General features: G+C 40.5%; 1 protein-coding gene across 2 annotated transcripts in view; it reads left to right on the forward strand.

Annotated features, from left to right (window-relative positions):
* srgap1a (SLIT-ROBO Rho GTPase activating protein 1a) overlaps nt 1–27,719 on the forward strand; it is a 47,229-nt gene that overhangs the window by 11,862 nt on the left and 7,648 nt on the right. Inside the window, exons 2-18 of one of the 2 annotated variants that reach the window (XM_057051900.1) lie at nt 1,995–2,190; nt 6,149–6,311; nt 9,679–9,741; nt 12,610–12,789; nt 13,404–13,532; nt 14,977–15,198; nt 15,741–15,842; nt 17,832–18,029; nt 18,498–18,582; nt 19,580–19,607; nt 20,445–20,538; nt 22,147–22,207; nt 22,713–22,790; nt 22,880–23,014; nt 24,621–24,726; nt 24,838–25,062; nt 25,687–25,766. In XM_057051900.1, coding sequence (XP_056907880.1) covers nt 1,995–2,190; nt 6,149–6,311; nt 9,679–9,741; nt 12,610–12,789; nt 13,404–13,532; nt 14,977–15,198; nt 15,741–15,842; nt 17,832–18,029; nt 18,498–18,582; nt 19,580–19,607; nt 20,445–20,538; nt 22,147–22,207; nt 22,713–22,790; nt 22,880–23,014; nt 24,621–24,726; nt 24,838–25,062; nt 25,687–25,766 — 2,145 coding nt within the window. Of the gene's footprint in view, nt 1–1,994; nt 2,191–6,148; nt 6,312–9,678; nt 9,742–12,609; nt 12,790–13,403; nt 13,533–14,976; nt 15,199–15,740; nt 15,843–17,831; nt 18,030–18,497; nt 18,583–19,579; nt 19,608–20,444; nt 20,539–21,099; nt 21,134–22,146; nt 22,208–22,712; nt 22,791–22,879; nt 23,015–24,620; nt 24,727–24,837; nt 25,063–25,686; nt 25,767–27,719 lie in introns of both variants that reach the window. The other variant, XM_057051901.1, reaches the window with a different exon arrangement.

A 27,719-nucleotide genomic window follows, 5' to 3' on the forward strand; every position in this document is an offset into this window, starting at 1 on the left:
GGCAATAGAAGCTGATCTTCTTCATTACCTTCTTCATTATGATATCTAACAACCCCCCCCCCCCCCCCCCATTTGAGTCCTTAACTGCTGTTACACATAGAGCTGATGAACCTTTCTGTCCGGGACTGATGTGGACTGGTTTGTCCCAAATATCTGTTGACTGGAACCTGTAATTAAGTAAGAGACACCGCAGAATCTCTGAGTTATACACGCTTGTTTAAACCCGTTGATTCACAAACATTGTTGATTGGGAGCATCGGGGGAGAACATGTTTTTTTCCTTTCAAGCAGAGGAGAAAATTCTTTGGGTCTCTCTGGCAGTCACAGGGTTGTTTTGACTGAAGCTGTGTTTCTTTCTCTCGAGGTTAGCGATGTGTGGCTGCACCAATCCCTGCTTTAAAAGCCAAATACATTGACAACAGCTTATCTGGCAAATCAGAAGCCGTTCAAAATGCAACTTTGGACATATTTGTTGCCCCTGAATGGGGTTATGGAAAGTATGTGATGTGGCCTTCAAAGGAGCTCTTGGACTATATCCAGTTCAGAAACAAAGGGGCTTTGGTCCAAACTGATCGCAACAAAGACCAAACAGCACTCCCTCTTTGTCCATGTCAACATTGAGCACATTCTGGGCCACATTTGTCCTTCAGTCAGCTGGATTTGTTGCTGACAACCTTATAAATGTTGGACGATCGTGCCCGCTATTATGTGCACCTGAAAATGGTTCTAAATTCCTGCGGCGCTTAGATGGATTGTTTGTGAGCGAATGACGGAGCAACAGTCGGTTATTATCTCTATCACAGCTCTCTTTTGTCCATCTATGTGCTGCACGTCATGTCTAAACACAGGCCACAGGTGCTCTCATCTGCCTTCAGCACCATTTTAGAGGGATCACAGAGGGCTTTGATGCCCCTGCACACAGGCCTGTTTACCATATGAGCTAAGAACGACTGGAATGTGACGTGTAATAGTAGAGGGTCCACTGTGACAGCATAATGGATGTAAACTGAGTAACCTGGGATTATATCTGAGATTATTGAGTTTAAAAGAAGTTTGAATAGCAGCGACTATCTTGGGTTTTTCAGACATGAATGAATGTCCTAAAATGTCCTGACAGCTAGAATGTGCATTTAGTTACCTGTAACTTGGCCATGAAAAGGTACCTTTTGGCTTAAAACGGCTTAATGAGTTATCGAGTTCTTTTTTGCAGGAACCAGTGTAATTGTATTAAATGATCCAGTAAAGCCTTTCGTGTCAATGTTGTGGATTTGTTTTAAAGTCAAGATACTCTTGAGGGAGAAGCTGTCACAAGCATTCCCTGTTCATTGTAAACGCCTGGTAGATTTTAACGGGTTCAAATAAGGTTCCTTTTATTCAGCCTCTTCGTCCTCTCAGCCACAGGATGCACTAATTCAGAAAATATGATATTGTCTGTCTCATGTACTGTCTGTGCTTTATGGGTTTAAAGTAGTTTAAATGTATACAGTATACGGGTATACTGACTATGTTCAGAGAGAACAGGTTTTGTGCGTGCCCCCCAGTAGCCCAGCCATGGATCTAAAATGTAATTGAGGGGCAATCCTACACATTTGAAACCTCATAAAGAACCTTTAGGGGTAATTTGCCTGCACATTTTACCTGTTTAAGTGTCATCCTTTGTTTAATTAAGTTGCTTCTTTTCCATCTTTATGCACTCCATTTTTGCCTTTCTCTTGAATTTACTTTTAGCTTCATACAACCACCTCTTTACCATTCAGTTGCATTTATTATGATTCCGTTGCTTAAAAAAAGGTGAGCGGTATTAAGCTACATTGCGCTACATTTTGAAACAATTGCATCAGTCTGCATTGCAAGTGATGTCAAAATAGAATCTTTGATACACAATCGCACATATTTAGTGGAGACCAAAGAATGTTCTGGTTGTTTGACTTTATGTGCATGTGCCTAAAGGCTGAGGCACCATTCTAACCTGTTTGCGCTCTGGTGTCCCTCCAGAGATCCGGGCCCAGCTGGTGGAGCAGCAGAAATGTTTGGATCAGCAGACAGACATGAGGGTCCAGCTGCTGCAGGACCTTCAGGATTTCTTCAGAAAGAAGTCAGAGATCGAGATGGAATACTCCAGGAACCTTGAGAAGCTCGCCGAACGCTTCATGGCAAAGACTCGGAGCACCAAGGACCACCAACAATACAAGTAAGCATCTGTTAATAAAACCCACTTTGGTCCACTTTGACTTGGACATATTTTGACAATTCTGACAAAGTTTTGACGGTTTCGCCTGCTGCACCCTGTTTATGTGAAAAACAGGCATTGTCAAATCGCTTGAGTCTGTGGTGGGAATAAAAATAAAATGTGTGCTTGTCCACTCTGTCCACAAATATCCCCCACTGTCTGTCTGAAGCAGCAATGGCCCTACCAGCTGTGTGTGCCCGTGTGTATAATTGACAGACTTCGGTATGGCTCTGTGGTTTTGCATCGTCCAAAGTGCCGTCTGGTCACTTCATTCACAATTTAAACACTTGGCAAGCACCTAGGAGTTTATTTTTTCAATAAATAAAGGGGTGTTTTTTTGGCCTGGTAAATCACATTACTGGAAATGTTGTATTTGACACTAAGTTATATGTGTTTTCCATATTTTCTAGACTGTTTGTTTTGGACTTGCATAACCACTCTTCAAAAAATAGGTCAGATTGGCAAAGCAGTACAAAGTTAAAGTACCATTAACCGAGAAGATAAATGTTGACAAAAGCTAATGTAACATTTAAATGTTCATGAAAACAAAGTCTGCAGCATCATGTATTCAGGACAAAGCTTTCACATTATGAAATGAATGCCCTTCCTTCAAGGACAAGGACATGACTGGTTAAAAACTAGCAGTCGAACTGGTTGCTGCAAGCTAGTGAAATAATAGTGATAATAAGGTTTTAACTAAACTCATTATTTAAAGTCATGTATTATCTTTGTATTTATTCCTCGACGAGCAAGGCTTTCATACTTTGGTGCAGGTATTAAAACCAGGACTTTCTCATGGTTAAATGCTGGTGACTCACAACACTGAGGTTTCTATACCACACATTGATACATGCATACTTTTATTTTCCTGGTGAAAATAATCTATGCTCGGAAATATTTTGGTCAATGTACACTTCAATTTAATATTAGCTTGCATCACATCCATCTGAATCTTAATAGATTTCAGAGTTGAAGAGATTCCCTGTGTGTTGTTCTCAACAAGCTTCACACATTACCATAATGCCCGTCCTTGTTTTTATTCATGCCCAGGCTGCATAAGTTCTGGCAGAGTGAACCTGGGCCACTTCCTTGCAGTACAAATGTGTTTTATTCTACACAGGTTTTATATCCCCCCGCCTTCTCTCTCTCTCATGTTCCTCTGAGCTGTGAAAAATGGTTTGGCACTGCAGGAGCTCAGTCAAAAATCCTCCACTGGAAAGAGATGAAGTTAGTGTTTGTCAGACAGACTCGGGTGCCAGCTGTGAAAGTACGACTCGAGCTCACAGCTAGAGTGGAATACATTTGCCTTAGGCGCCGAGTCAAGCTTTACTTTGTTTGATGCTGACCTAATTGGTGTTAAGGAAGCAGTGGAAGACACGATTGAGGTCTTTAAGTTGTTGTCAGCACTCGTAGGCATGGCTTTAATTTGTGTTGCTCAAGCCATAATGCATTTTTTATGTGAAATGTTGTTTTTTTAATATAGTTTTTAGAGAATATATGGAGATTCGTCCAGAAAATGGACACTGCTGATGCTGTGTGAGATGCATTTGTAGTTCCAGACAATAAATGACCATCAGTGACCGTGAAGAAAAAGACCGGTTCCTCTCATTACTTCCTCCTTTCTTCCTGTGAGTAAACAGCAAACAGACAAAGATCCTGCTGTCCGTCCTGCTACAGGAATCCGTGGGATGCCATTTGTGTCAGTAGCTGTTTGCTCAACACACACTAGTACACACATACATTTCCCCCCTCCTCCATCGCTCCCACTCGCAACTAAACACACAGTCTTAAACATACACACAAACAAGAGATACCGTTATGCAAGGTTTCTTCAGGGAGAGACCTGCAGATGGGAAACGCTGAATAATTTATGACAACTACGATCAGCTACAATCATTCTAAATAGGATGCATTTATCAAGAACTGTGTTATTTGCTCAGGGATGTCCTCTTTTTGTCTGTGAGAAATTTCTAAAAGTGTGAAACATGCTGTGGGTGTTGGCATTATGGCTCTACAAACACCTCTGTCTACAGTGCACTCTACTGTTTATCAAATTATTTCGACATTCTACGGTGTTTTGAAGCTCTGATGCTCTGATTTAAGCGTGTGTTATCCAACAAGCTCGGCTCTTGCTAGTGAGGAGGGTGACCAAGAACTCTTCTGTAGCCACTTGTAGTTTGAGGACCTAAAATGTGTGTTCACACAATGAGGGAGGCAGTAGTCCGCCAATAACTTAATTAATTATCTTCCTCTCTGGTTCTGCATTATTTTCCTGTCATACCTGAATATTTTCGCCTCAGAGACAAGTTTTTGTCCGTGGGTCTGTCTGCTCCAGTTCCTGTCCTGGCTGAGAGGGGAAATGATGACATTGAGAGATTTTCCTGCCATTATGTTGGGTAACAACTCCCTGAACTTATGCTGATATCCCAGCTGATATCAGTAGTCCCTTATTACTATTTTTCCCACTGTTTGGTTTTGGATCTCATCTTTTTCCAACTAAAAACAAACAACATAAAGAATTTGTAATATATCCCTGAAAGGTTTCGGAGCTATTGGTGGAATGATCCAAGTCTATAAATGTCCTACATTAACTCCATGACAAAATAATATAATGGTTGTACTATAATTTCAGCTAATTATATGATTAATTTTAATCTGGAAAATCTTTTACTTCCGATTATTATAAATTTATCTGCAATGTAATAAATAAGGGAAAGCAACTGCTTGTTGAGTTTATTTTCCACCATTATTTTGTCGTTTATCATGTCCCCTCTTCGTGTCAAAGACTTGAATATTTTGCATCTAATGGTAAAAGTCATCCTGTTTTTTAGGTTAGTGTTTTTTGGCTTTGCCTTGATCCGATGTAGTTTGGTTCCTGTTTTTGCACAGTGTTGGAATGTTTCAGTCTGTTGGATCACTTTTGTGTTCTTTTTCAGAAATGCTTCGTTTTTGGACTTGCAGCAGATGTTGTTTGGGGGGACTCGGGGCTGGTTCAGGGCTGGGTCATTTGCTGAGTGTAAGGTTTCACCTGTTGTGTTGACAAGTGTTGTTTTTCAATGCTAACCGGGATTGTGCATGAGAGCAGAGGCGAATCTCCATATGGTTCCTGCAAGATTTGACCTGGACCAGCCCGCTGCAAAACACAGATGCAGGCACACGTGCAGACAAACACACACACATACATTGTGTGGAGTTCATTGGAAGAATGTTACAGAGGAAGCCACCCTACAGGCCTGCTCTGGTCTGGACAGTCTCCTGCACTCAGATAGAAAACATCACTCTTACATCTGTATATTATCCCTCAGCTATGTGCCATCACTCATTTATCCCGCGGCTGTGATCTTCCTCTTATTGCCTGTTTGTCTTGTGACACAATTTATACAAAACTGCTTTGGAACAGAAAACCAATGGATGTTGTCTCCAGCAACATTCAACAGTGTGACAACCTTCTTCCTCCTTGTAGGATGTCAGGATGGTTCAGTGCTGCTAGCGCTCTGCCCCAGAAATGTCATGGATACAGAGTGTATCACCGTTCCAACCTAGCTGAAGTTCACCAGAAGTATATAGGACATGTAACACCAGGGGAGGCACGACACATCCCTGTTCTGCTTCTATAAAAGGCTCAACTTTTGGCTAATCGAGGAACTGCCACAATGAAAAATTCCATTCCCCAGAAAATGAGGGTTGACTTTGTTATAGCTGCAGAAATGGGAGCGTATTGAAATGAACCTCAGGAGAATGCATGCACAGCTATACTTTTCACATCTGGAAAGTAGGAGGTATCTCAATAAATTAAACACTTCATTATTGTCCAACATATTGTTGCACTTTGCAGCACAACTTTTGACACATAGATGTAAAACAACAAGATATTCATTCTCTGTCATTGGAAACTGATCAGTGTCCCTTGTCTGTACAGGAGAGACCAGAACCTGCTGTCTCCAGTCAACTGCTGGTACCTGCTGCTGAACCAGGTGAGGAGGGAGAGTAAAGACCACGCCACACTGAGCGACATCTACCTCAACAACGTCATCATGAGGTTCATGCAGATCAGCGAGGACTCAACTCGGTTACTAAAGAAGGTAACTTGGACGTGTCGACAATTAAAACAAGTTAACTAAATAATCCACGTTTTTTGCACAGAAGTCTTTCATTTTCAATTAACCAGTTTGACGTTGAAGGATATATTTAGGTATGTACAGCATATATTTAGCATTTTGGCCCCGGTGGTTTCATTTTGCGAATTAGAACTGAGGAACCTCGGTCAGAGAAGGTTCCAAATGCATATGCATCCACTCTCCCATCTTATGATTGTGGCTTCTCGGCTGAAACTCGGCCTCTGCTGGCTTTTCCACCACAAAGACGACAACTCCCTAGAAGATTATGAGCTCCACTGCAGCAGGAGACGCATGAACTCACCACAGGTCTAAATTACAGCGTGGCCTTTTCTCAGAGGGGCACATTTCTGTCAGTTTGGCTTGTATGACTTTTTCTTTCTGTTACTCTATCTTTTGAGTTCCACGTTATTGCAAACTCTGAACTTTTAACCTACGGAGCGTGGCACATTGTCCTGAAAGTATTTAACGTCTCTCTGTGGGTTCATCTGAATATGTGAGGACCTGGTTTTTAAATATTCAACCCCCAACATGCAAACAGAAAGCTGCAGCAGAAGGTTTTTTCAGTATTTCAAAGCCTGCATTTCTAATAATGAGACCAGATGTTAAGCTGAAGAATTTTTCACATGCTATTCTCATTTCTGACTCAACACGCTTTGATCATAATGATGGGCTACCTACAATCCGTTTTGTAGGCTAAACCTCCCAGTGAGCAGGCTGGTTCCGGAAAGGTTGCAGAGGTCTTTCAACAGATCAGCTGACATGCTGTAGGTGGGAGGTCCAGCTTCACAAGAGCCACAAGACCCCACTCATCTTCTAATTAAACATTCTTTTGATCCCAGGAGCGCTTCAATGACTAAACAGACACAGAGAAGCCCCCATGTTGGGCATAGTCTCTCACAACTCTGAAGAGACAACCGTTGTCATCCATCAGACACACCAAAGGCATCCTGAGTTTTTTCTTAACATTCTCCAGTTGGCCACTTTGGTGCTTGGAACATCTGTACATTCCTTTACTGCTGGATTGTCTTCGACGACAGAGGCAACTTTGCTTTTAGTTTGAATACAAAAAACAAGTAGCGGCTCGTCTGTCTTAATGGTGGAATAGACTTTATCGAATGGTCTTGGCTTTTCTATTATTCATGCAACTGTCTCTTTGTTTTACTCAGACCTGTTTTATTTATAGACGTCATGTTCCTTGGTTGCAGCTCAAGGCTGTATTGAGGTTTTCCACAGGCATTTTTACTTCACATGGATTTTTTTGGGGGGGGGGGTGAAATAAAAAGAGAAATAATTAAAATAACGTTTGAACTTGTACTGTCATAGCATTTACAGCTTCCTCGGGCACTCCTATACACACAGAAAACCAAGCGCTATAAAACTGCCATCTCTATACTATAATTAACGTCATTGGCAATATGAATCCCACCACTCCCCCGAGGCTCACATGGTTTCCTCTTTCTGGTGTAGTTTTTTGTTTCTAATGTGGTTTGAATCCATATGCTGTTCGTCTAAAATGGGGAAACATTTAAGGTCAATTAGGCGGCACTTCATTTGAATTTAACATCAGTCACACAAAACTGCTTTTACTGTTTGTAATGTCCAGGATGGGATGGCAGTGTTATGTTTATTGGAGCCTTTAACAGAGAGATTACCTCATGTTTGTTTTTTTTCAAAGCCTTATATTAGGATTAGCTTTACCGATGGCAGAATATTGAACAGTGCCCATTTTCTTTCATCTCTGTCTTTATTTTTCGTACACTCTCCCAGCTCATATGATCCCCGAAAAGGCTTTTCATTGAGCCCTGGATCACTTCTCAGCTTTTCCAGTTTAGAAAAGCTGACAAATGTTGGATTTCAAAGGAGAGTCAAATATTCTGTCTTCTCAACTGAAAGTTACACATTGATTTTCCCACAGCAGAAAGTCTGAGTCTTCCTCATCAACAATTGCCAGCTAGCTAAAACTTGAACTGCAGAACCATTATTCCGTTGCATTCTTTGGAAGCTAAAATGATTAGAAACACTGACTGCTGCAGCAAGTATTATTCTGGCATCTACTCTTTCACTACACATCTAACTTTCCTCCATTCAAGCACCTGAGTGTGATCCTTGCCAGGTTTAATGCTTCTAAAGTGCTGGATTACGGGCTGTTTGCCATTTGATTAGGTAAGACCTACAAATCATGGAGCTGACAGCCAAGGTGGTGGTGGAAGACGGCGCCAATTTAAAAGGTCACCCAGTATGACACTCTTATTTCAGTGGCCTAGCTGATGGTAATCCTCTTTGCTGTCTATTCATACGCTGGGGTGACGTTACTAGATTTAATTGCAAAATCTTGGGAACAGGAGTGATCAGTTGTGCTTGTATGTGAAGGTTTTGATCCACTGTGTGCTGATAGACCTTTAAAAACTGAAAAATGGCAGTAAGTACAGATCTTTAGGAACATGCTTGGAAACTCACCTGCATGGATGAGATAAGTGAGCTATCAATAGAAATCCTAATTAGCTGCCAACCTCCAAAGAAGGGCTCATGTCTGTCACTCGGAGTATATATGACTCTGGCATTATGTCAGGAGACATCTTGTACAGTAAGATTTTGAGGCTCTGCCATCAGTGACTTCTATTTCCGGTATTCACACTAAGACAAAGTGAAATTCAGTTATGGATTTGCATAAGCTTAAAAAACATTTTAAAATCTAAAGTAAGGTTTTTTTGTTTGTTTTTTACCACAACAATTTTTGAAATATCAGCAGTACATCACTGTGTCACCCCAGCACACTGGGTGGTTGATTGTGCTCTCAGAACCCTCTTTGAGCCTTTTGCTGGGAACCGCTCCCAGAATGAGATTTGTCTGAGGATAATCAAATTGGAGGAAGGCCTGAAGTCCGGGCCAAGGCTGTAGCATAGTTCAGGTAGCAGTGTTTGGTATCCACAACACTTAAAAATGAAAACTCATTCTTGGGTTCCTTTACTCTGATAGAATAATATAGCATGCATATGTAGTAGAAAGGTGAATGTGGGGAATATATAGTTAAACAGTGAATATTCCCTTAATTCCACCAAAACATTGTTGCTAAATTGAGTCCCACAACTATAAGATAAATTAGGAATTGTGTGATGTGATACTGTTATTGAGTCAGCCAGTTAGTGAGTTAGCATGTGGTTGTTAATGCTCAGGCTGTATTTACGGTAATCAATTTTATGCTAGTACAAAATTTATTAATACAAAAATATGATATTTTGAGGATTAGGTTCCTGTGGTGAAAAACTTCTGTTTTACTTTTTTAAGTGACTGAAAATAACTCAATGTCTTTTCTGGTCTGTTTCTTTTTTAGAGCAAGGAAATAGCTTTCCAGCTCCAAGAAGACTTGATGAAGGTCCTAAATGAGCTGTACACAGTGAGTATCAATGACCTCTGCTGTAAAACTAATGTACTTAAGTGCAGTGGCCTTTACTCTTTTGAGGCGTGTTTAGTACCAATAGACTATTTGCAACAGTTTCCATCCTTTACCTCTGCAGCCTAAATATGTCATGATGGTTAGCACGACCAATTCTAGGAAACACTCAGGGTGACACATTTCACACTATTAAGGTTAAAGCCAAATAGCAGAGTAAAATATTGCTTTTCTGTTTTTATTTATTTTTTCCCCAGTGTGTTCCACATCCAAGAGCAGGATCGAGTTTACAGCCAGAAAAGGTTCCCACGTGGAATCAAATCTGCGTTGCAATTACAGCCCTTAACTTATGGCCAGCTGCTACATATATTTTTAGCAACAGCAGTACTGTACACATTTACGGAGATGTCATAGGTTGTGTCTTTTCTTTGGTCAAACTTTTGCATCAAATTAGCCATATATCCACATAAACCCCACTTAATCTTAAATGAATTTTCTTATTGGTGCTTGTATCAATCTTTATGTCAGTGGTTCATTCGTTAAGGGTGGACTGAACTATATTCTGCTTTTGTTGCCTCCACCAAAGGAGGAAGTTATGTGACAGCTGGCATTCATGTTTGTTAGCAGAATAGCTCAAAAAGTCAAATACAAGGGGCTTTGATCATAAGTCAGTGTTATGTAACCTCGTATTACTGCTGCTTCCATACAGTATATACACTTTACTACTGAACTACTTATAAAGTTATTAAGTTGAAAAAACCCCAGTAGGAAGAGGACTGAGATCTCTCTCTCTCCAAGTGCCTGCTTGGTGGAGGTCTATGCTCTCGAAGGGTTTTTTTCTAGTTACATATTGTGTAAATGATGATGCTGCTTATTTATGATCACCAGTGTCACATAAAATAATGACTGACACTTATAGGCTGCGAAGGAAATCAGATTGAAGCATGCGTTTCGTTTTTTTCATTTTTCTGAATGTTTTTACCCTCGCTGTGTTCAGCTGCATCCTCTTAGTCATCAAGTTACTGTAGAAGGTGAGCCGATGGGGACTTGGAGCAAAGTAGTTTTGTATTGTCCAGTTATTCACCACTGCAATCACAGTTTTTGATGGCTACGTTGCTCCAAACACAACACTTTACTGCTCCAAACTCACCCGAATCCGCACCTACCCTGTCTTAACCCCTGCGGGGAGTACAGAAAAAGAGAGAGGGTAGCTGTGGCATCAGCCACAGTCCCAATGGGGACTCCTGCCTGTGAAATAACAGGTCTGTTCTGTCTATAAATATGTCTCTTCTGAAAGAAGCACCAGAGTAAACAATAGACTTCAGACCAGTAAGTGAGCAGTGCATGGCCCAAGGTCAGTTAAGCTTCTCTAAACCCAGTTATACCGAGCCCCACCAAAGAAATGGCACTCTAGACAAATCGGGGGTTCACACTGTTGGAGAGCGCACACAGAAATAACTGTGTTTAGCTCTGAAATGGGCGAGTTTCCCTGTGTACCACAGCTGGGGTTTTGTGTAGATTGTGTGTCACGGGATGGATGTGGAGCTGTAATTTTGTGGAAGTGGTTCATCCTGGACTGGCCTCTGGCTTCTATATTGGTTGCTTCTTGTCAGAGTTCAAATGAACAATTTTAGAATGTTTGGATTTCCCTTAGATGAAATATTCCTATGTTTTTATTTGTCATTTAAACCAGTTCATCCCCATGAAGCTGGGATCAAATGATTAATTTGAAAGTTTATTTAGTTCCATACCACTAGCTTTGACAACATAATCTCTTTCTTGGCATAGGAAATAATGACCAAATTGTTATAAAAAATATTGCTGTATCACCTTTTCTGTGTATTAATATGTATCCCAGCTCCATTGAACATGCTTTGATGGATTAGATTGCAAATGGACTTCCGTTCATCCATTTTATTACTTTAAGATTATTTGCTTCCTCTTGCTGTCTTAAATAATAAACATGACATACTCCATAACATATTGGTTAAGTGTAGTTTTAATATCGCGATATCTATCGAGGACACACCTCTGCACGACAGGCCCTGTGAGGCTAAATGTCATTAGTAATATTGTGTATTTTCATCATTATTCATGCGAGGGCCCGTTATTCTTGGCTTAATTAATATCTCAATGCTGTTGTTCATGATTCATTTCTCCTCTCCTCCTGGTTTCCATCTTATTGCCCTTTTAATTGTGTCATTTTCCATTTTAAGAGCTTGTGGTTGGTGTTTTGTGGTTTACCTTCTCTCTAACAACTGAGTCACTGCTAAATCCAGTATGTAGTGTATGACCCATGTTCATTCTTATGCCGGTTCTCATGACAGTGACTCAGGGACCAGGAAGTGTTGCTAATCAGTTGTACATCATCTAGATGTGTTCATTTTTTGCTCAATCTTAGTCTCATGTTCCCTTTTGTGATGCTGAATCCATCCAGATTTGTTGGTTTCCATCCAAACCTTACTAAATCATTCTAAAGCAAACCTTTTAATCAGCCTTAAATATTTATCTTAATAACCAAATTTCCAAATCAGAGGGAAACCCCATTGTTTTTGGACTATTTTATGTTCAGTGCTTTTGTTTTCTTCCAAGCATGGAGAATACAATATGTCAGATGTGGCTGCTGTTAAAAACTGTGATTACATCAGAACCTCATATGAAACTCCTGGAGAGAATCTGTGGTTTTTGGGAGAGACTGTCTGCCCACTGTGAGTTCAGTTCACTCGATTTGTAATGAATGAGTACCGGTAGGCCAAAAGCCGGAACTCCTAATTGATGGTTTTACTGGACAAGGTTTGTCCTGAATATGTTAAAATGATTCATCTGACCTTCAGGTTTTCCGGTTATTGACGTTTCTCTCTTCATTTGCAGGTGATGAAGACCTACCACATGTACCACTCGGAGAGCATCAGTGCCGAGAGCAAGTTGAAAGAGGCTGAAAAGCAGGAAGAGAAGCAGATAGGCAGAGGAGATCAGGTCTTCAGTATTCGAATGGAGGACAAATACCAAAGACGCAGCTCTGTAAAGAAGATTGAAAAAATGAAAGAGAAGGTGGGACATCTGGGCATCAGTGTTTAGCTAATTGAATCACTTTAATTAAAATACTGATATATGCGTAATACGTTCTATTTAGTCTATTTTTACAATACATGCACTTTTGCTTCTGCTAACTTTGGCGATAGTTTAAAGAAAATGTATTCAGTATTTAACTGAGCTTCATGATTCATCTCTGGTATAAATGTTCTGAACATGACCCTTTTTATGTTACAGCAGAGAAGTGTTAAAATAAATACGGTTGGTTTTGAAAGTATGTGAGTCACTGGTCAGCATGCAATGACTAGCAGACGTGTATTTGTCTGGTAAAGAGGAAGTGAAGGACAAAGACAGATGGCTCAGACAGTTGAAGTGAAGGACAGGGGGTGTTTTTCTGTTCTTGTTCCCTCTAATGCTATTTTTAACAGGATTTAACTTGTTTCTCCTTTAATGTTTATTGTGGTTGTTGTTCCGGCAGTAATCCCGTCTCTGCCTCGAGACACCGTCTGCGTGCGCAAAGACATAAAAGCACAATAACTTGTCAAAAAGGCAATTCTCAGCTCATTAAATTCATCGCTTTGTTCACAATCTTGCATTCTGTTTCCCATTCTCGCCTATAATTCTCCCATCAGCGTCAAGCCAAGTACTCCGAGAACAAGCTGAAGTCGATCAAAGCTCGGAACGAGTACCTGCTGACACTGGAGGCATCTAATTCCTCCCTTTTCAAATACTACATCCACGACTTGTCTGACTTAATTGATGTGAGTATGTGGAGCCACTTGTTTTTAGAGACTTCCTTATATCCGGCACTGATTTACTTGCCATCAAACAAGGTTTTCTAATAAAGCTACTTTGTTATTTCACATTAAAAAAAAACACACCTCTGTTTTTTTCTCTGTACTACACCTGAAAATGAGCCAATCTAATTCAATGGAGCTTTGTAAAGTCAGATCTGAGGAGACGCTGATGACTTAAGCAGCATAAGTTCTTCATGACTCGGGGAAAATATAGTTAATATCTTGATGAAAGTAGATTATTAAGTTTGCGACTGAACTTTCCTGTTTTCTATTCTCTATACAACTGAAAGCCGACAACTTCTCAGTTCTAAGTTTCCTTGATATTTTAGCAGGGGTTTGGCTCTTTCATCCTTTAGAAAGTCTGAAATGAGTAGGAACATGAAGCTAAACCTGAAACCTTCTTTTATGTTGCATGCGGTTGTAGGTCATCACTCCATCATCTGTGGGTTTTAATTTTTCATCGCAGAAATAAACCTGCTCTGCCATTTTCTGTGTCGTTCAAAAGGGAAAAGACAAGGAAGGGTTTTTAGTCTTTTCTCTGGGGTTTTGGTTTCCATGCAAGACTGAAAGAGAACTGAAACCTATTCTACTGCAGACTGTGTGCTTAAATTACCCTCTGCCCACAAGCCTTCACCTCTCGCCATGGCTGGGTGTGTGGGTGAGTTGGTAGCACGCCATGTCAGATGTTTGTGCAGGTAGACACACATTTGTTTATTAATGAAGGAGATATTTTTACAGTGGAAGCACTCTCAGAGCAGTGTGTAGCACAGTGGGTGTGCTTATTGGAGTCTAAGTGGAAAAATACAGATGCCTCACAGTAAAAAGAAGATGGCTATATGATACCTGCATTAAAATATTAAGGAAATGACTGCAAGGTCTGTTCTAATTGGAGACATGATAAGATCAGAGTGCTTCTTGCAGCGCAGGATGATGATAAAATTGTGGGATTATTAGGATGTGGTGAGGGATCTGGTCACGTACTATACAAAAAGATAACTTCCAGTGGGAAGGTGATGTGTTTGGATCACTCAATCCCCATGACTTGTGAGACAGAAATTCTGATTATGAAGAGTGTATATGTGAGGGTGGCTAAACTGTGTGCATGTGAGCGTGTGTGGATGCCAGAGGTGTGTTTGAACTCCCAGGAGAAATCCTGGCCCTGGTTCTGTTTATTGAAATTCAGTTTTAGAGCCTTTATGTAAGCTGAGGTAACCGGCTCAGCTAGTGTGGAAATATTTGGTCAGCTTTGTTCAGTTTTCAGGAGCTTTCTATATAAACTTGCAATACTTAATGGGACAGACAAAGCAGACCATCTGCCTAAAATAAATTAAATTAGTGTTGTTGGTTTTTTTTAAATCAATTTGCACATCTAATTGTTTTTTTTTAATTGTTCACCTAATACTGACAGTGCTGTGATTTGGGGTATCATGCCAGTCTGAACCGGGCACTGCGGACCTACCTATCAGCCGAATACAATCTAGAGACCTCACGCCATGAGGGTCTTGACATCATAGAGAACGCCGTTGACAGTCTGGACCCGCGGAGTGACCGGCAGAGGTTCATGGAGATGTACCCTACAGCTTTCTGCCCACCGGCAAAGTTTGAATTCCAGTCTCACATGGGAGACGAGGTACAGTGTTGATGAAAAATGTCTTATGATTGTCCATTTGTTCCTAAAGATTCTTAATTACACTGATTCTATCATATAATAAAGAAATACTTTTAGTAATAATGTTGTCATGTATATTTGTAAAATGTGTTATTGGTAAATGTTTATCAAATAGGATAAATAAACTGGAAGTAAATGTTGTTGCTTTAAGTTTTTTTGGATCTAATACTTGGCAGCCAACTTTATGAGTGACATTTTGATGCAATCTGGGCTGCCTGATTAGTTTGTTTTATGGTCGACAGAATCGTCAAATGGTGATAATTGTACCCTTGGAGGCTGTAGGTCAACATGTGTTATGTTTTACTGTTTGGCTGGCGTTCGCTAACAATGACATCATGCCTGTTTACTGTCTGCTGTCTGTTGGCAAAACCTCTGTCGTCAAAGAATCTGGAGGAGAGCATTTTGTGTAAACTACATGGCCTCTTCAGTCCAGTAGCCCCTAATTTCAGACTCTGTTTCAGTGGGTTTTGCGTCTTTAATTTATTCATTTTTCATTTTTGTAGGTATGTCAGATCTCATTGCAACCACCAGTGAATGGAGAACTCATCTTAAGGTTCCAGCAGCTTCAGTCTCGTCTGGCGACTCTGAAGATTGAAAATGAAGAGGTAAATTCATGCATGCCAATAATTATGTGGTATGTGAGCATTTTAATATATCACACGTGGCATGAGTAACAGAGCTGGAGGGTTTATTAGGTTCATTCAAAAGCCATCCTAGGTGACAGTTGATTTCTGAAAAATCTAGGTTTCTGCTGCATATAGGGTTGTGAGAGACGTACACAGATTAGTGTGTGAGTATGATGTGCGAGGATTTTTACATGAGCTCAAAAGATCTAGATACCAAAATAATGGAGGCTGAAGAGGTTGTTTGATAGATGTAATGAGTTCATGTAAAAATCATCATACCATATGTAATGAAATAAATTGTCATCATAATTGAGGTTTACTATCTTGTTTATGCTGTGTAACATGCCCAGGCAGAGTCCTGCTTGTGTCATCACAGTGTGTGCTTCATGTCTCTGCACCCTCCTGTGTGAGGGTATGATGATAAGCCCCCGTTGCTGCATGTCCTTTTCCGTCTCTGCTGTTGAAGCGGATGTCCTGGCGGGTCAGAATTAGTGGGTGCTGTTGCCTTGTGTTAGGATCAGCAGATGGCCTCTGTTCCTGGGCACAGCAGGCCACACGCATCCTCAAAAAGTGGACTTTCAGAGTGCAGTGTGCAGCTTACCAGCATGACTGTCAACTGTCCAAGGGAGAAAAGAGCATCTGTCTTTATCTGACCAGGAAAGGCCGCAGGGCAGTGCTTATAACATGCAGCTGTTTCCTGGTTTTTCTTTCTTTTGTGTGTGTGGCAGCAGGATACAACAAGGGTTGAGAGTTCTCCCTTAAATAATTAAGGTTAATGTACAGTAACTGTGTGTGGTGCTTTACTGTGGAAGGTTTTTAAATTTGTTTCGATGGACTGAAGAATGTGATCATTCTCACTTCTCATTCAGTCAACAGCTCATCTTTCTTGCCAATGTAATAATCTGTCCATTTAGATCTCATTTGGCTCTGTACGCTCCAGAGCTTCGATGGGTTTCTCACTCCCTCTCTGTGGTCTCAAGCTGTTTCACACTAACCTCTGGAAATCTCACGCAGTCTCCTTTGCAGGAGGTGTTTGTTTTTCTCTGATAAATCAGAAGGAAGAAACATCAAAGGCATGTCTGCATGTTTATTCATGCAGGAATGACTGTCTTTCAACTCCGATAGTTGTTAAAATAACAGAAATAAGCAGTTGCCCTACAGAACAATAAACCAGACTTGTTGAAGCTCGTTTTGGTGGGCTATTCGTTGGCATGTCACTTATTTAAATAGATATTACTGCTGTCCAATGAAGAAAACCGGTTCTTTGGCTTTGACCAGACCCTGAATATTGTTACAGCACAGGATGTTGTGGCTGCACTTTTATGATCAGATGATCATTACACATGTTCTGACCTGCCATATGGTTTTGCTTTGTGAAGGGTATAATCAGTTGGGAGCAACTGCGTCAAACCCATATGCCTGTCAGTTTTATAACCAACCAGTGTAGCACACGAACAATATGAATCCATCTTTCTTTTCTTTATTTAAACAGTCAGGATCCAATTCTTCAGTTTGTCACATTCTGTGTTGCTATATATTTTATCCTTGCAGCACATGCTCTGACTAAAATCTTGGGCTGTAAAGTTTGTGGCAGTTATGATATTTATTCATCACTCGCAGCAGCTCTAGTGTTGTCAGGGAACAGCATTTATAGAACTGAATCTAAAAAGCCTTTGACTGAATATACCATCTTCAGCAGACACCGTACAGCTATGGCTTCTCTGAGTGGCTGCAAATTCATCGCCTCTCATGTTTTAGTTCTCCCCCCCCTCGCTCGCTCTCACTGAGATGTGCTTCCTGTCATAAAAGACCTGCATTTTTCACGGTGTCTTGGGATAACAAGAAAAGCTTTAATGTGTAGTTGTTAAAGCAGCTGACTGTTCTGCCATCCTGATGCTGGGAGGATGTCTTCTTCCTTTTTAGTTGACCGCATTAGCTCTGACCTCTCCCACCCTTGTTTATTTTCAGATCAAAAAAACATCAGAAGCCACCCTGACCACCATCCAGGACATGGTGACCATTGAAGACTACGACGTGTCCGAGTGTTTCCACCACAGCCGATCCACTGAGTCGGTCAGGTCAACTGTGTCAGAAACGTACCTCAGCAAACCCAGCATTGCCAAGAGAAGAGCCAACCAGCAAGAGACTGAACAGTTCTACTTCATGGTGAGAGAAGATTTAAGAATAAAGCAATTGCTGCTATATGCAAATAAAAACTAAATGAAAACCAGCCTTTTATTTCACAATGAAAACAGAACTTTGTCTCTCTTACTGCCAGATTGTGCTTACATCTGTGCTTACATCTATTTAAAAGCTGATGTGAGAGTCTTTGTATTGGTTAAAACCTGCTTGAAACAGCACATGGACGTTTGGCTCCTAATCTCGTGCATCAAGCTCCTTTCAGAATATTTGATCAGTCGGCAGAGGAGCAGCTCCCTTAAAGTAATTCTCTTTTATAAGGTTAGTTGCTCTTCTGTTCCAGTCTAAAGATGGACATGCTCTGATAACAGCTTTAAAAAGACTCTTAGCATGTCTTTTGCCCTTGGCGTTCTAATCGCCAATAGCTGTCTTAAGAGAGGACGGGTGCTGGCTGGTACTCATGGCCAATGTGTAATTACTCTCATTTCTCCACAGAAATTCCGGGAGTATCTGGAGGGCAGTAATCTCATCTCCAAACTGCAGGCCAAACATGACTTGCTGAAGAGGAGTCTTGGTGAAAGTAAGGACGCAATCTTTTAACTCTTCTCATCTCACAACTGAGCTTCCAGTGTTCCAGTCGCATTCTGGCAACCACTTTATTGTTTCTTTTTGATGTCAGATCTACTTTGTGTCAGCTTAATTCATCAAACCAAGGATTTCTCATGCTTCAGCCACATTTAATCACAGGCGGCCAGCACAACGAGTGATTGGATTCTGAGCCCTGCCTTTTTATTCATTGCAGTCCTACTGAGCAGCTTCTGCGTCAGCCATGGCAAATGTCCCATTGTTGTTTTTATGCTTTTCACGAGTCAGAGCTGCTAGATTGTAATCTGGGTTTTAGTCTGGTTTGAGGGCATTTTGAATTTGTATTATTCGTCTTACTGATTGATTTAACGGACTTAATGGACTGCAGCGAATTAGAGTGGTCACAGTCATTAGGACTCCCTCCCCATTTCTTATGACAATTCAGCTAATCTGGCCACAAACATTGAGTCTTTCCACCAGTTAGGTGGTCTCATTCAGATTGTGAACCATGTTAATGAGGAAGAAAGAAGGTGCCTGAGTCTCTCATAAGACTTCTTTATCCTTAGGGATGGGCATTCAATTTAAGACATCATTATTTACAAAATCGGGTCAGTACTTATTATTTCTTTTTTACTGGTGACTCCAGTTTTGCTAATTGTTTTCCTCTTCATCCACAAACCATGCAATTTTATTTTTCCCTGAATGTTTGTTGTCAAGACTTGCTCACACTCTTAAATGATTCTTCAAAAATGGTAGTATAATAGTATAGTAGAAGGGGAAAAAATAAAGCCAGTATATTTAAAACCATAATGGAGGGCATGTCCATGGAAACATATTCAAAACAAAATTACAAACAATGGAAGCTTTTTTGTGTAGTAGTATGGGGGTTTGTGTTTAAGGCTGAGAGTCCCAGAGCTCTTTATAAGCAACGTGTCCCAGCACGTCCACACATCTTAGTTGCCCTTACACCTCTTTTCTCTCTTCACCTACAGGCCACAGAGCTGACTACATGACCACAAGGTAAAGTTCACACACTCACACCAAAGTAGCTGTGCAAACGTTGAACACACGTCCAGACCACTTTCATCTCAGCAGTGACCTAAACATTGACTTGAAATAGTGAACAGAGAAGTAGTAGCTCATATATTCAACCCTTAATTTAACGGTATTATATTCGTCTTTACTTAAGCTAGACTATTTTTGCCTTTGACAGGATACACAAATTAAAGAGTAATAGCATAAGTTTTGAATAAAACTTAAAACAGTTAATTAATTTGTTATTTGACAAAAACAGCAATCTTTTTTTGGGGTCACTCCATACGCTATGCAGTTAGAATTGGATTTGAGTACCACATTTCTTAAAATTAGCACAGTCACATTTTTTAGTTGCAGTTTTAATTTTAAGAAATGTGGTACTCAAATCCAATTCTAATATGGATATGAGGTTGTGGAGGAATTTAAAACATTAACCACAACCTCATATCCATATTCAAAATGCTATCTTTTCTTTGTATAAGCATACATTCAAAGCAAATTTTAGCCTTTTTAGCACAATAAAAAGATGAGAGCTGTTTTAATCTCATTGTGACTGGTCACTAACATCCACATACATTAGCAGAAGAAATGCAAATACATTCCCGACAGGACCTGTCACGGGGTGAAATGCTGACACCTGATTTCCCAACAGCCCTGAAATTGAAGAATTTTACAGCTCAAGAAATTTTGTACAGAATTTAAAAAAAAAATCAACTCTCATTCACTTGGCCACCATTTTGATTTAGAACAATTTCAGTGATTATTAAATTCAAGTGATTTCAATTTCTGTTTATGATTTCTGCTGCGTTCTTTGTATTCTAGGTATCTTAAAAACCACACTGGCACCCGGCGCGCTAGACCTCGCTCGGTTTTTAATGTTAGATTATTTAATGGCAATTTGGAGTCATTTATTAAGGTACATTCCGACAAGCTACCTCCTAGATATGACTCTACTTCCTTTTATTTTCTTTCTTTCTCTGGCTCTGGACATTTTAGAGGTTTCCCCCCATAGTGTCTTAGCTTCAATTTGCCTTTAAAAGTTTGTGCTATAAACTGTGGAGGGAAACTTTCCTCTGGTCAGTGAGCTCTCGGGGTCTGTGATCTGAAGGGTGGTGCAGATTTTAAAGGATGCAGGAGGGGAGGAGCAGCATTTGGTAGCGTAAGTGTTTCTCTCCCTGCGTCAGCTTCCCTGACTTCCTGTGACCTGGCGTCACTGAGCTGCTCTGGCAGAGGAACACGCGCTCTTCCTGAAGACGGTGAAAAACAGCCATGCAATTGGTCGGTCAGGCAGCAGATGTCAGGCCAGCATGGTGCTGCTGCCACCTTCTTCAAGGCCACTTCGCTGCCTCTCACAGGGGTTCATGTCTGGGTGAAATCTTTGGTGGGCAGCTTCTGTGGTCCTAACATGGGTCTTGCCTTTTCTCTCTCTTTCTGTCTGTCTGTATCCATGTCTGGCTTTTGCGACACTTGTCTATAGCCGTGGAAGACGGAACTCACACACTCGACATCAGGTAGAGACTAGCAATGCCTTATTGTGTTTTCCTGTCCTGCCTAAACAACGCTTCCCCCTTTGCTTGCTTGTACCACATATCCATTCTTTTAATCCATGGAGCCAGAGACAGGCTGATTTGAAGGTTTCTGCCAAATGATCTGCTGAAAATTGTGTTTTTACAATAAATTGTTTTTCTGCTAAAATTCCTGGTTCTAACCTTTTCCACTTGACTGGTATTGGATTCATGTGATGATACTCAGCCATCCTCTCACATGTGCTCTGGGATAGCATTACATAATCCTGCTGCACACTGTGTGCCTTAATGGCCACAGCTCTAGTCCAGCAGTGGAGTCAGTTCTGGCATGGCCACTGTGTTTGGGCTATCTACATCCCCCTGAGGGTTGTAAACAGATCCACGATATTATTAAGCCTGTGCTGAGTCCTCGTCCTTCACCGAGCAGCTGGCACAGTCGGAGGAATGTGAAGTTCACATCCTCTGATTTCAACACTTATCCCCTCAGCCCAACCTTAATGTGCACTTTTCTGCACAGGTTGTTGTTGATATGCAAAAAATATACAAATATGCCATTCTCATCACTGAAACTGCCCAAATTTCCTAATCAGTGATAATAAAGAAGCCATAGAATCAAAAGCTCTCAAATATGCCTGTCTCTGTAAGATCTGTTCTTGATGACTGTCTGAGTTTACATTTTACTGTGTGCTTGTTACCAGTTTATCTCACAGCCACACAGATACACCAAGTACCATCTGTGTTTTCTGTAATTAACATGGACATTGAAAATAAAATGTTACTAGCATACCTGCATTTACAAAATCATATAGAATTTAAAAATTATATTTTGTTGTTTTACCTTTGATACTAGAAATGCTCTAAATTCCAGTATCTGTTGGGCTGTGATTTTGGTAATTTAATCAAAACAGCTAATGACATGTGATATTCTGTGACAATCACTGTGATTTTTAGTTTTCTATATGCATTTAAAAAAAATCTTTTTGTACTTTCCTTCCAAGGACTCTGGACAAGCTATTCCCAGGGTGGTTGAAAGCTGCATCCGCTACATCAATCTGTATGGTAAGTATTTGTCATTTAGTCGGCCAGCTTTTGAAAAACATGTACAGCTTCTCATGACACAAATGAATGAATAATCAATAAACGGCTTTTTTTTCAACCAGACTAAAGAGATGGTAAAAATGTAAACTCTCAAACAGTTGAGATCTGACATAATTGTAATGGGAAGACTGACCAAGCATAAATTAATTTTCAGGAAACCGCAGTCTAATCATGTTCCTTTCCTGCCCTTTCACCTCTTTTCTCATTAAGGCCTAATCCCATTGAGAAGACACTTTACTAAAGCCTGATTGTGTTCTCCTCAACTCATTAATTATCCCTAATTTGAAAAGTGTTGTGGCTTAAGGAATGGGATGTTCGTCCTAGGTGTGACAAAAAATAGAATTCATTTGCTGAGTGTGTGTGTGGGGGGGTTCTATTATTGTCAGAGTGGATTTATGGGAGTTGTTGTGTATGGGCATTATTGTGCAGGCCTGAGCTCTAACTGTACTGATATTTTTCTGTGCAGGCCTCCAACATCAAGGAATATTTCGAGTATCTGGATCTCAGCTGGAAGTTAATGATATCAAGAACTCATTTGAAAGAGGTTCAAGCTCTTTTAGTCTGAATTAAAATGATTTATATGTCAAAATCAACTGTGTCTATTTGACTGACCTCCTGATTTTTCTGTCTTAGGCAATGACCCTTTGACAGATGATGAGAGTAATCATGACATCAACTCTGTGGCTGGAGTTCTCAAACTTTACTTTCGTGGTCTGGAAAACCCTCTTTTCCCCAAAGAAAGATTCAACGATTTGCTGGCCTGTATCAGTAAGGACATGCATTTAAACTCATTTTACACTGACCACATCTCCCCAATGTAATTTCATCACTGTAAAATTCCATTTTCTGGTGGCACTTTCACATTTGGTATTAAGCTGGAAGTTATTAAGGGAGATTTAGTAGAAAAGATTCTATGTGTATCTCTTGAAATGGTTTGGTTCTTGTTTTAGTCACTATCTTGTGTTCTGTATGTTTCATTATGTGGTTAAAGCACTGTCGCATGTCCTTAAAAGGAACTAGTTGTTCATGTATCACACATACAGATGTGAGATGAAGTAATTCTATTAACTGTAGTGTTTATTAGAAGTCTTGACTTTTGCATTCGGAGCACTCTGGTATTTAGATGACTACTGAAGGATTATTAACTGTGGTAAATGACACAAAGCTGGCCATGTTCATAAAACTGTGCTGGAATGTGTGCGTCCACAGCACTGAGCAGCTTTTGACTCCAGAGCTGAATATCCACTCCAGTCCTCATAATAATGGTCACTTTGTCATTTTTCTGCAAGCCAGTTCTCAGCCCAGAAAGCCTTGTGTGTCTCTTTCTGATGCTTAAGGCTGAACTAAGGAACATTTGGACACGTGCACATAGTCAGATGGACGTGTACCAAGTCTTACAGAGTTTTGTGAGTGTGAAGCGTGTCTGTGTGTACTTCAGGTTGATGCAGGATGACTGATGGGGATTCCCTGTTTGCATTGCCCAGCTCAACATACCAATGGTTGCAGTTTGGCCTGCACAGCTAGCAAGCTTGCTATTAAAAACCCTCTGCTTGTTCCATATGGAGCAGCTGAGATCAGCTACGAGATCACATTTCTTTTTTTTAATACTCTCCTTTAGTTTTTTCTTCTCCATACTGCAGCTACTGACGGCTTTCATTGTAGCAGCAGGGATGTTTTGCGTGGGTGCGCTCACACATGTGTTTCTACATGACACATAAGCTCGCACTGGTGTAGGGCTTTAAATAGCTCTTTCTGTAGTCTTCAGGAGCCTGCAGAGCCCTAGTTAGGTATTCATGAAAAATGAAATATATTGCAAAAAGTCCCAGAAGCTCAACTCCCAGATGGCACAAAGTGCTGCAGGGTGACAGGGTTATTTTTGCAGGCAGCAGCGCTTCAGCTCCAACACCAGTACCACAAGCAGGACAAATTAGATACTAATGAAGACTAAAACCTTTCTGTAATTCCTGATAGTATCAATGAAGAGACACAAAACCTTTCCTTTACAGTTGTGATTAAATGGAGAAGCTTGTGGACAAGTGAAAGAACTTTAAAGAAAAATGGTTGTAGAGAGGAGCTGTTTGCATAAGGAACAGAGAGAACAAGGGTTTTGTTGTAATGGAAGTGCTGACTCCATCCTCCTAATCTTCCGCTGTACTTTCAGAAGTGGAACACACAGGTTGTTACATTTTCTGTGGCTTTTTAAGAATGTAGAGTATTTCTTTTGTTGGTTTGTTGTAAGGCAGTAATTACTTCTCAGCGGCAAAAAGAAGTGAAGATACTTTTGTCTTTAAATTATAACTTTTATTTATGTTTGTATTTTAAGGTTTGTTTTTTTTATATTATTCACATTTTGGTTTTGTTGGGGTTTTCCTAGGAATTGAAAATCTTTATGAGAGAGCACTGTACATCCGCAAGATCCTCCTGACTATTCCAAGATCAGTCCTCATTGTCATGCGCTACCTCTTTGCCTTCCTCAACCAGTAAGTAGAGAGACCTTCAACTGTTAATCTGGATTTGTCTCTTGAGCTGTAGCAGTTTTTGGTCTGAGAAGTTTTGGACGAATCTTGAGTCTTGTCTTTGCCCTCCTCCAGTTTGTCCCAGTACAGCGATGAGAACATGATGGACACGTACAACTTGGCCATATGCTTCGGCCCCACACTCATGCCCACGCCGGAGAGCCAGGACCAGGTCTCCTGCCAGGCTCACGTCAATGAGATCATCAAGACAATCATCATTCACCATGAAACCATTTTTCCTGACACCAAAGAACTGGATGGGCCCGTCTATGAGAAGTGTATGGCTGGAGGAGATTATTGGTGAGGAGTTGAGTTGATATGAGCAACAACGCTCACCAATTAGACATCTGGGACAAACCATGGTAGAAACATGTTTCAGTGCTGATCATCACAGATTGAAGCAATTAGTAATTACTGCAATCACTGCTTTTAGTTAAAGAAAATCAGATAGAATTTAACAAATAATTAGATCAAACTTCAAACCCTTTACATAAGAGGAGTGATACCTCTTCCTTTATTTGACCTTTTTTTGCTCATGCACCACATTGACACAAGTAGACATTGATTTATACCTGACAGGAGCTTAATCAGCCGTTTGTACACGACCATGTACCCCCCGCAAGACACCCGATGCCCTGGAGAGATTTGTTTCCTTGGCTGCCTCCCATTACCGGTGACCTATTAGCAAGGGAAGAGACAGTCCACTTCCTGGCAGGAGTAATCTGTATATGTGTGTGTATGTGTGTGAGAGACATTAGTGCCTACATTCTCAACATGATGCCAGAAAGTACTTTTTAGATTTGAGCCTGTAACAGACTGACCCTTATGTGAACTTTCTCCCTGCTTCTCTGTGGTTTGTCTCCTAAACAACTTTCAAGATTTTAACCAAATTTTAAGTAATGCTTCATGCCTGTCTGCCTATAGTGAGAGCCCCTTTAGTGAGCACGGAGCCTTGGAGGAGGTAGAGAATGAAGGAGGGACAGAAACACACACCAGTGAAGATGGTGAGTGACAACACAGTAAATACATTACATAACGATACACACGTCTTGGGACCTTTCCAACTAGATGTTGAATATTGTGAATTTGAAATCAGATTAAATGAATGCAAGTGTCAAATGTTGTTTTCCCACCTATTATAAAATGCTACTCTGCGCTATACATATGTTTTGTCCAAATTGAATCGGGTGATGGGAGGGATGAACTCAGTTTCTTAGCAGCTAATCCCTCCATTCAGTCAGTGAAATGCTGTTGCCTTGTTGGGACCAGTGGAGCGAATTTAGTGAAATGCATGGCCATTCATATTTTAATAGTGCAGCTTCTATGTTTGGGGGGCCCAGAACACTTCCACACACTCTCTTTTAACACATTCCAGGGTGGTCTGTTCCAGTGGAACTCTTGGGAGAAGCAATTTGGTTTCCCTATTGATTGAAACCATAATTTTTCCCACTTTGGAAGAAAAATATGCAATTACTTTTTTTATAAATAAGAAAGCCTGTATATAATTTCTTTTTTCTTAAAAAAATTTCCCCTTAAGAAAATAGTCGACACAGATGTTCAGAATTTATGATGGATGTCGTCTCCTGTTCACTGTGTATAATCAGACTCTAACGGCAGTGAGGTACATTTGGGTTCCTCTCATTTCACCAGCTGTTAATCATTCAGACTCCACGTCAATTTTTTTTATTTGGGTTTAAAAGAAGATCTGATTAGAAAAGCAAATTTCTGTTGGTGAATATTCCCAATGTTTAGCACAGATGGCAGCTATCATCTCCTCGAGTAATTAATGGAGAGCAGTGTTTTCCATAGATCCCTTGCCGTCAGGGTTTTACTTTAAACCTTTTACTGGACGGTACTGGGAGGACGTCCTCCCCATGGACTCCTGAATCATAGTCAAGTTGGCAGTTGTTTTAAACCCCCCTGATTACCTCATTTGGGTTTTCAGACACAAAAGAAATATCTGTTTCCATCTTAAGTATTACACAGGAAGAACATTTTAAAATGCTTTATTGACTTGTCGGAACCCCCCAAATACCTTTGCCCTTAAGATATGTCTCCAAGGACAGACAGATGGTTGGGGGAACTAGTAGAAGTCTTTCCACATGTATGTCTCAGTAACTGTCTGGTCAGTGGAGCCCCCCTGCAGTGTGTTGGAGCTCATTAGCGCAGATAGAAAGTCTCGACTGGCAGACATGCAGAACACACAGAGGACGACTTACTGTGGAAGACTGCCGCTTTGATTTTGGCTGTCTTCAGTAAAATAACCAGCATGTGTGTCTACTTGATTTCTGAACCATTCAGTTTTCTGATCATTTGTCTTCTTTGTTTAATGTACATTGAATAGCTATGCTGTCTACTTCCTCTGTTAAAGCAATACTGCCTCAATTTTACAAATTTGTACTGAGTTTGATTTTTTCCTCTCAGTGTATGACTCATCAGGGCTCATGCACATCTGTCTAGCTGACTGGGAATTACTGCCTTGCTTTAGAGTGGCAGTTCTTACTCTCTCTCATTAGTTCATTGATGGTATCTGCTAGTAAATTCACCACAGGGTCAAAGGTGAACATAAAGCCACAGTGACTGGAATATAGTGTAGCGACATAATAGGTTGACTCATACCGTTTATTGGATTTTAGATGTTAAGAAGGAGAGGAATACAATAAACACAGACACCCACATCTTCATTGAGGAGGAACACACTACATTAATTTAAGAATATGGCTTGAGAAAATAATTATTACATTGATGCAAACATTCCTCATGCCAGATTCCTGTTTTTTAAATTCATCCTAGCAGATGTTGCTTCAGCGGTCCCTGCGAGACATGTCTGCCATTTGCACATTTGCACCACAGACTTTAAGCTTTTGCGTGTGTGTGTGTGTGTGTGTGTGTGTGTGTGTGTGTCAGTCTAAAGCTAGTTATAATATCCACAACCTGAGAATGTGAGATTTGAATTC

This window comes from Takifugu flavidus, chromosome 13 (assembly GCF_003711565.1).
Source record: "Takifugu flavidus isolate HTHZ2018 chromosome 13, ASM371156v2, whole genome shotgun sequence".
NCBI lineage: Eukaryota > Metazoa > Chordata > Actinopteri > Tetraodontiformes > Tetraodontidae > Takifugu > Takifugu flavidus.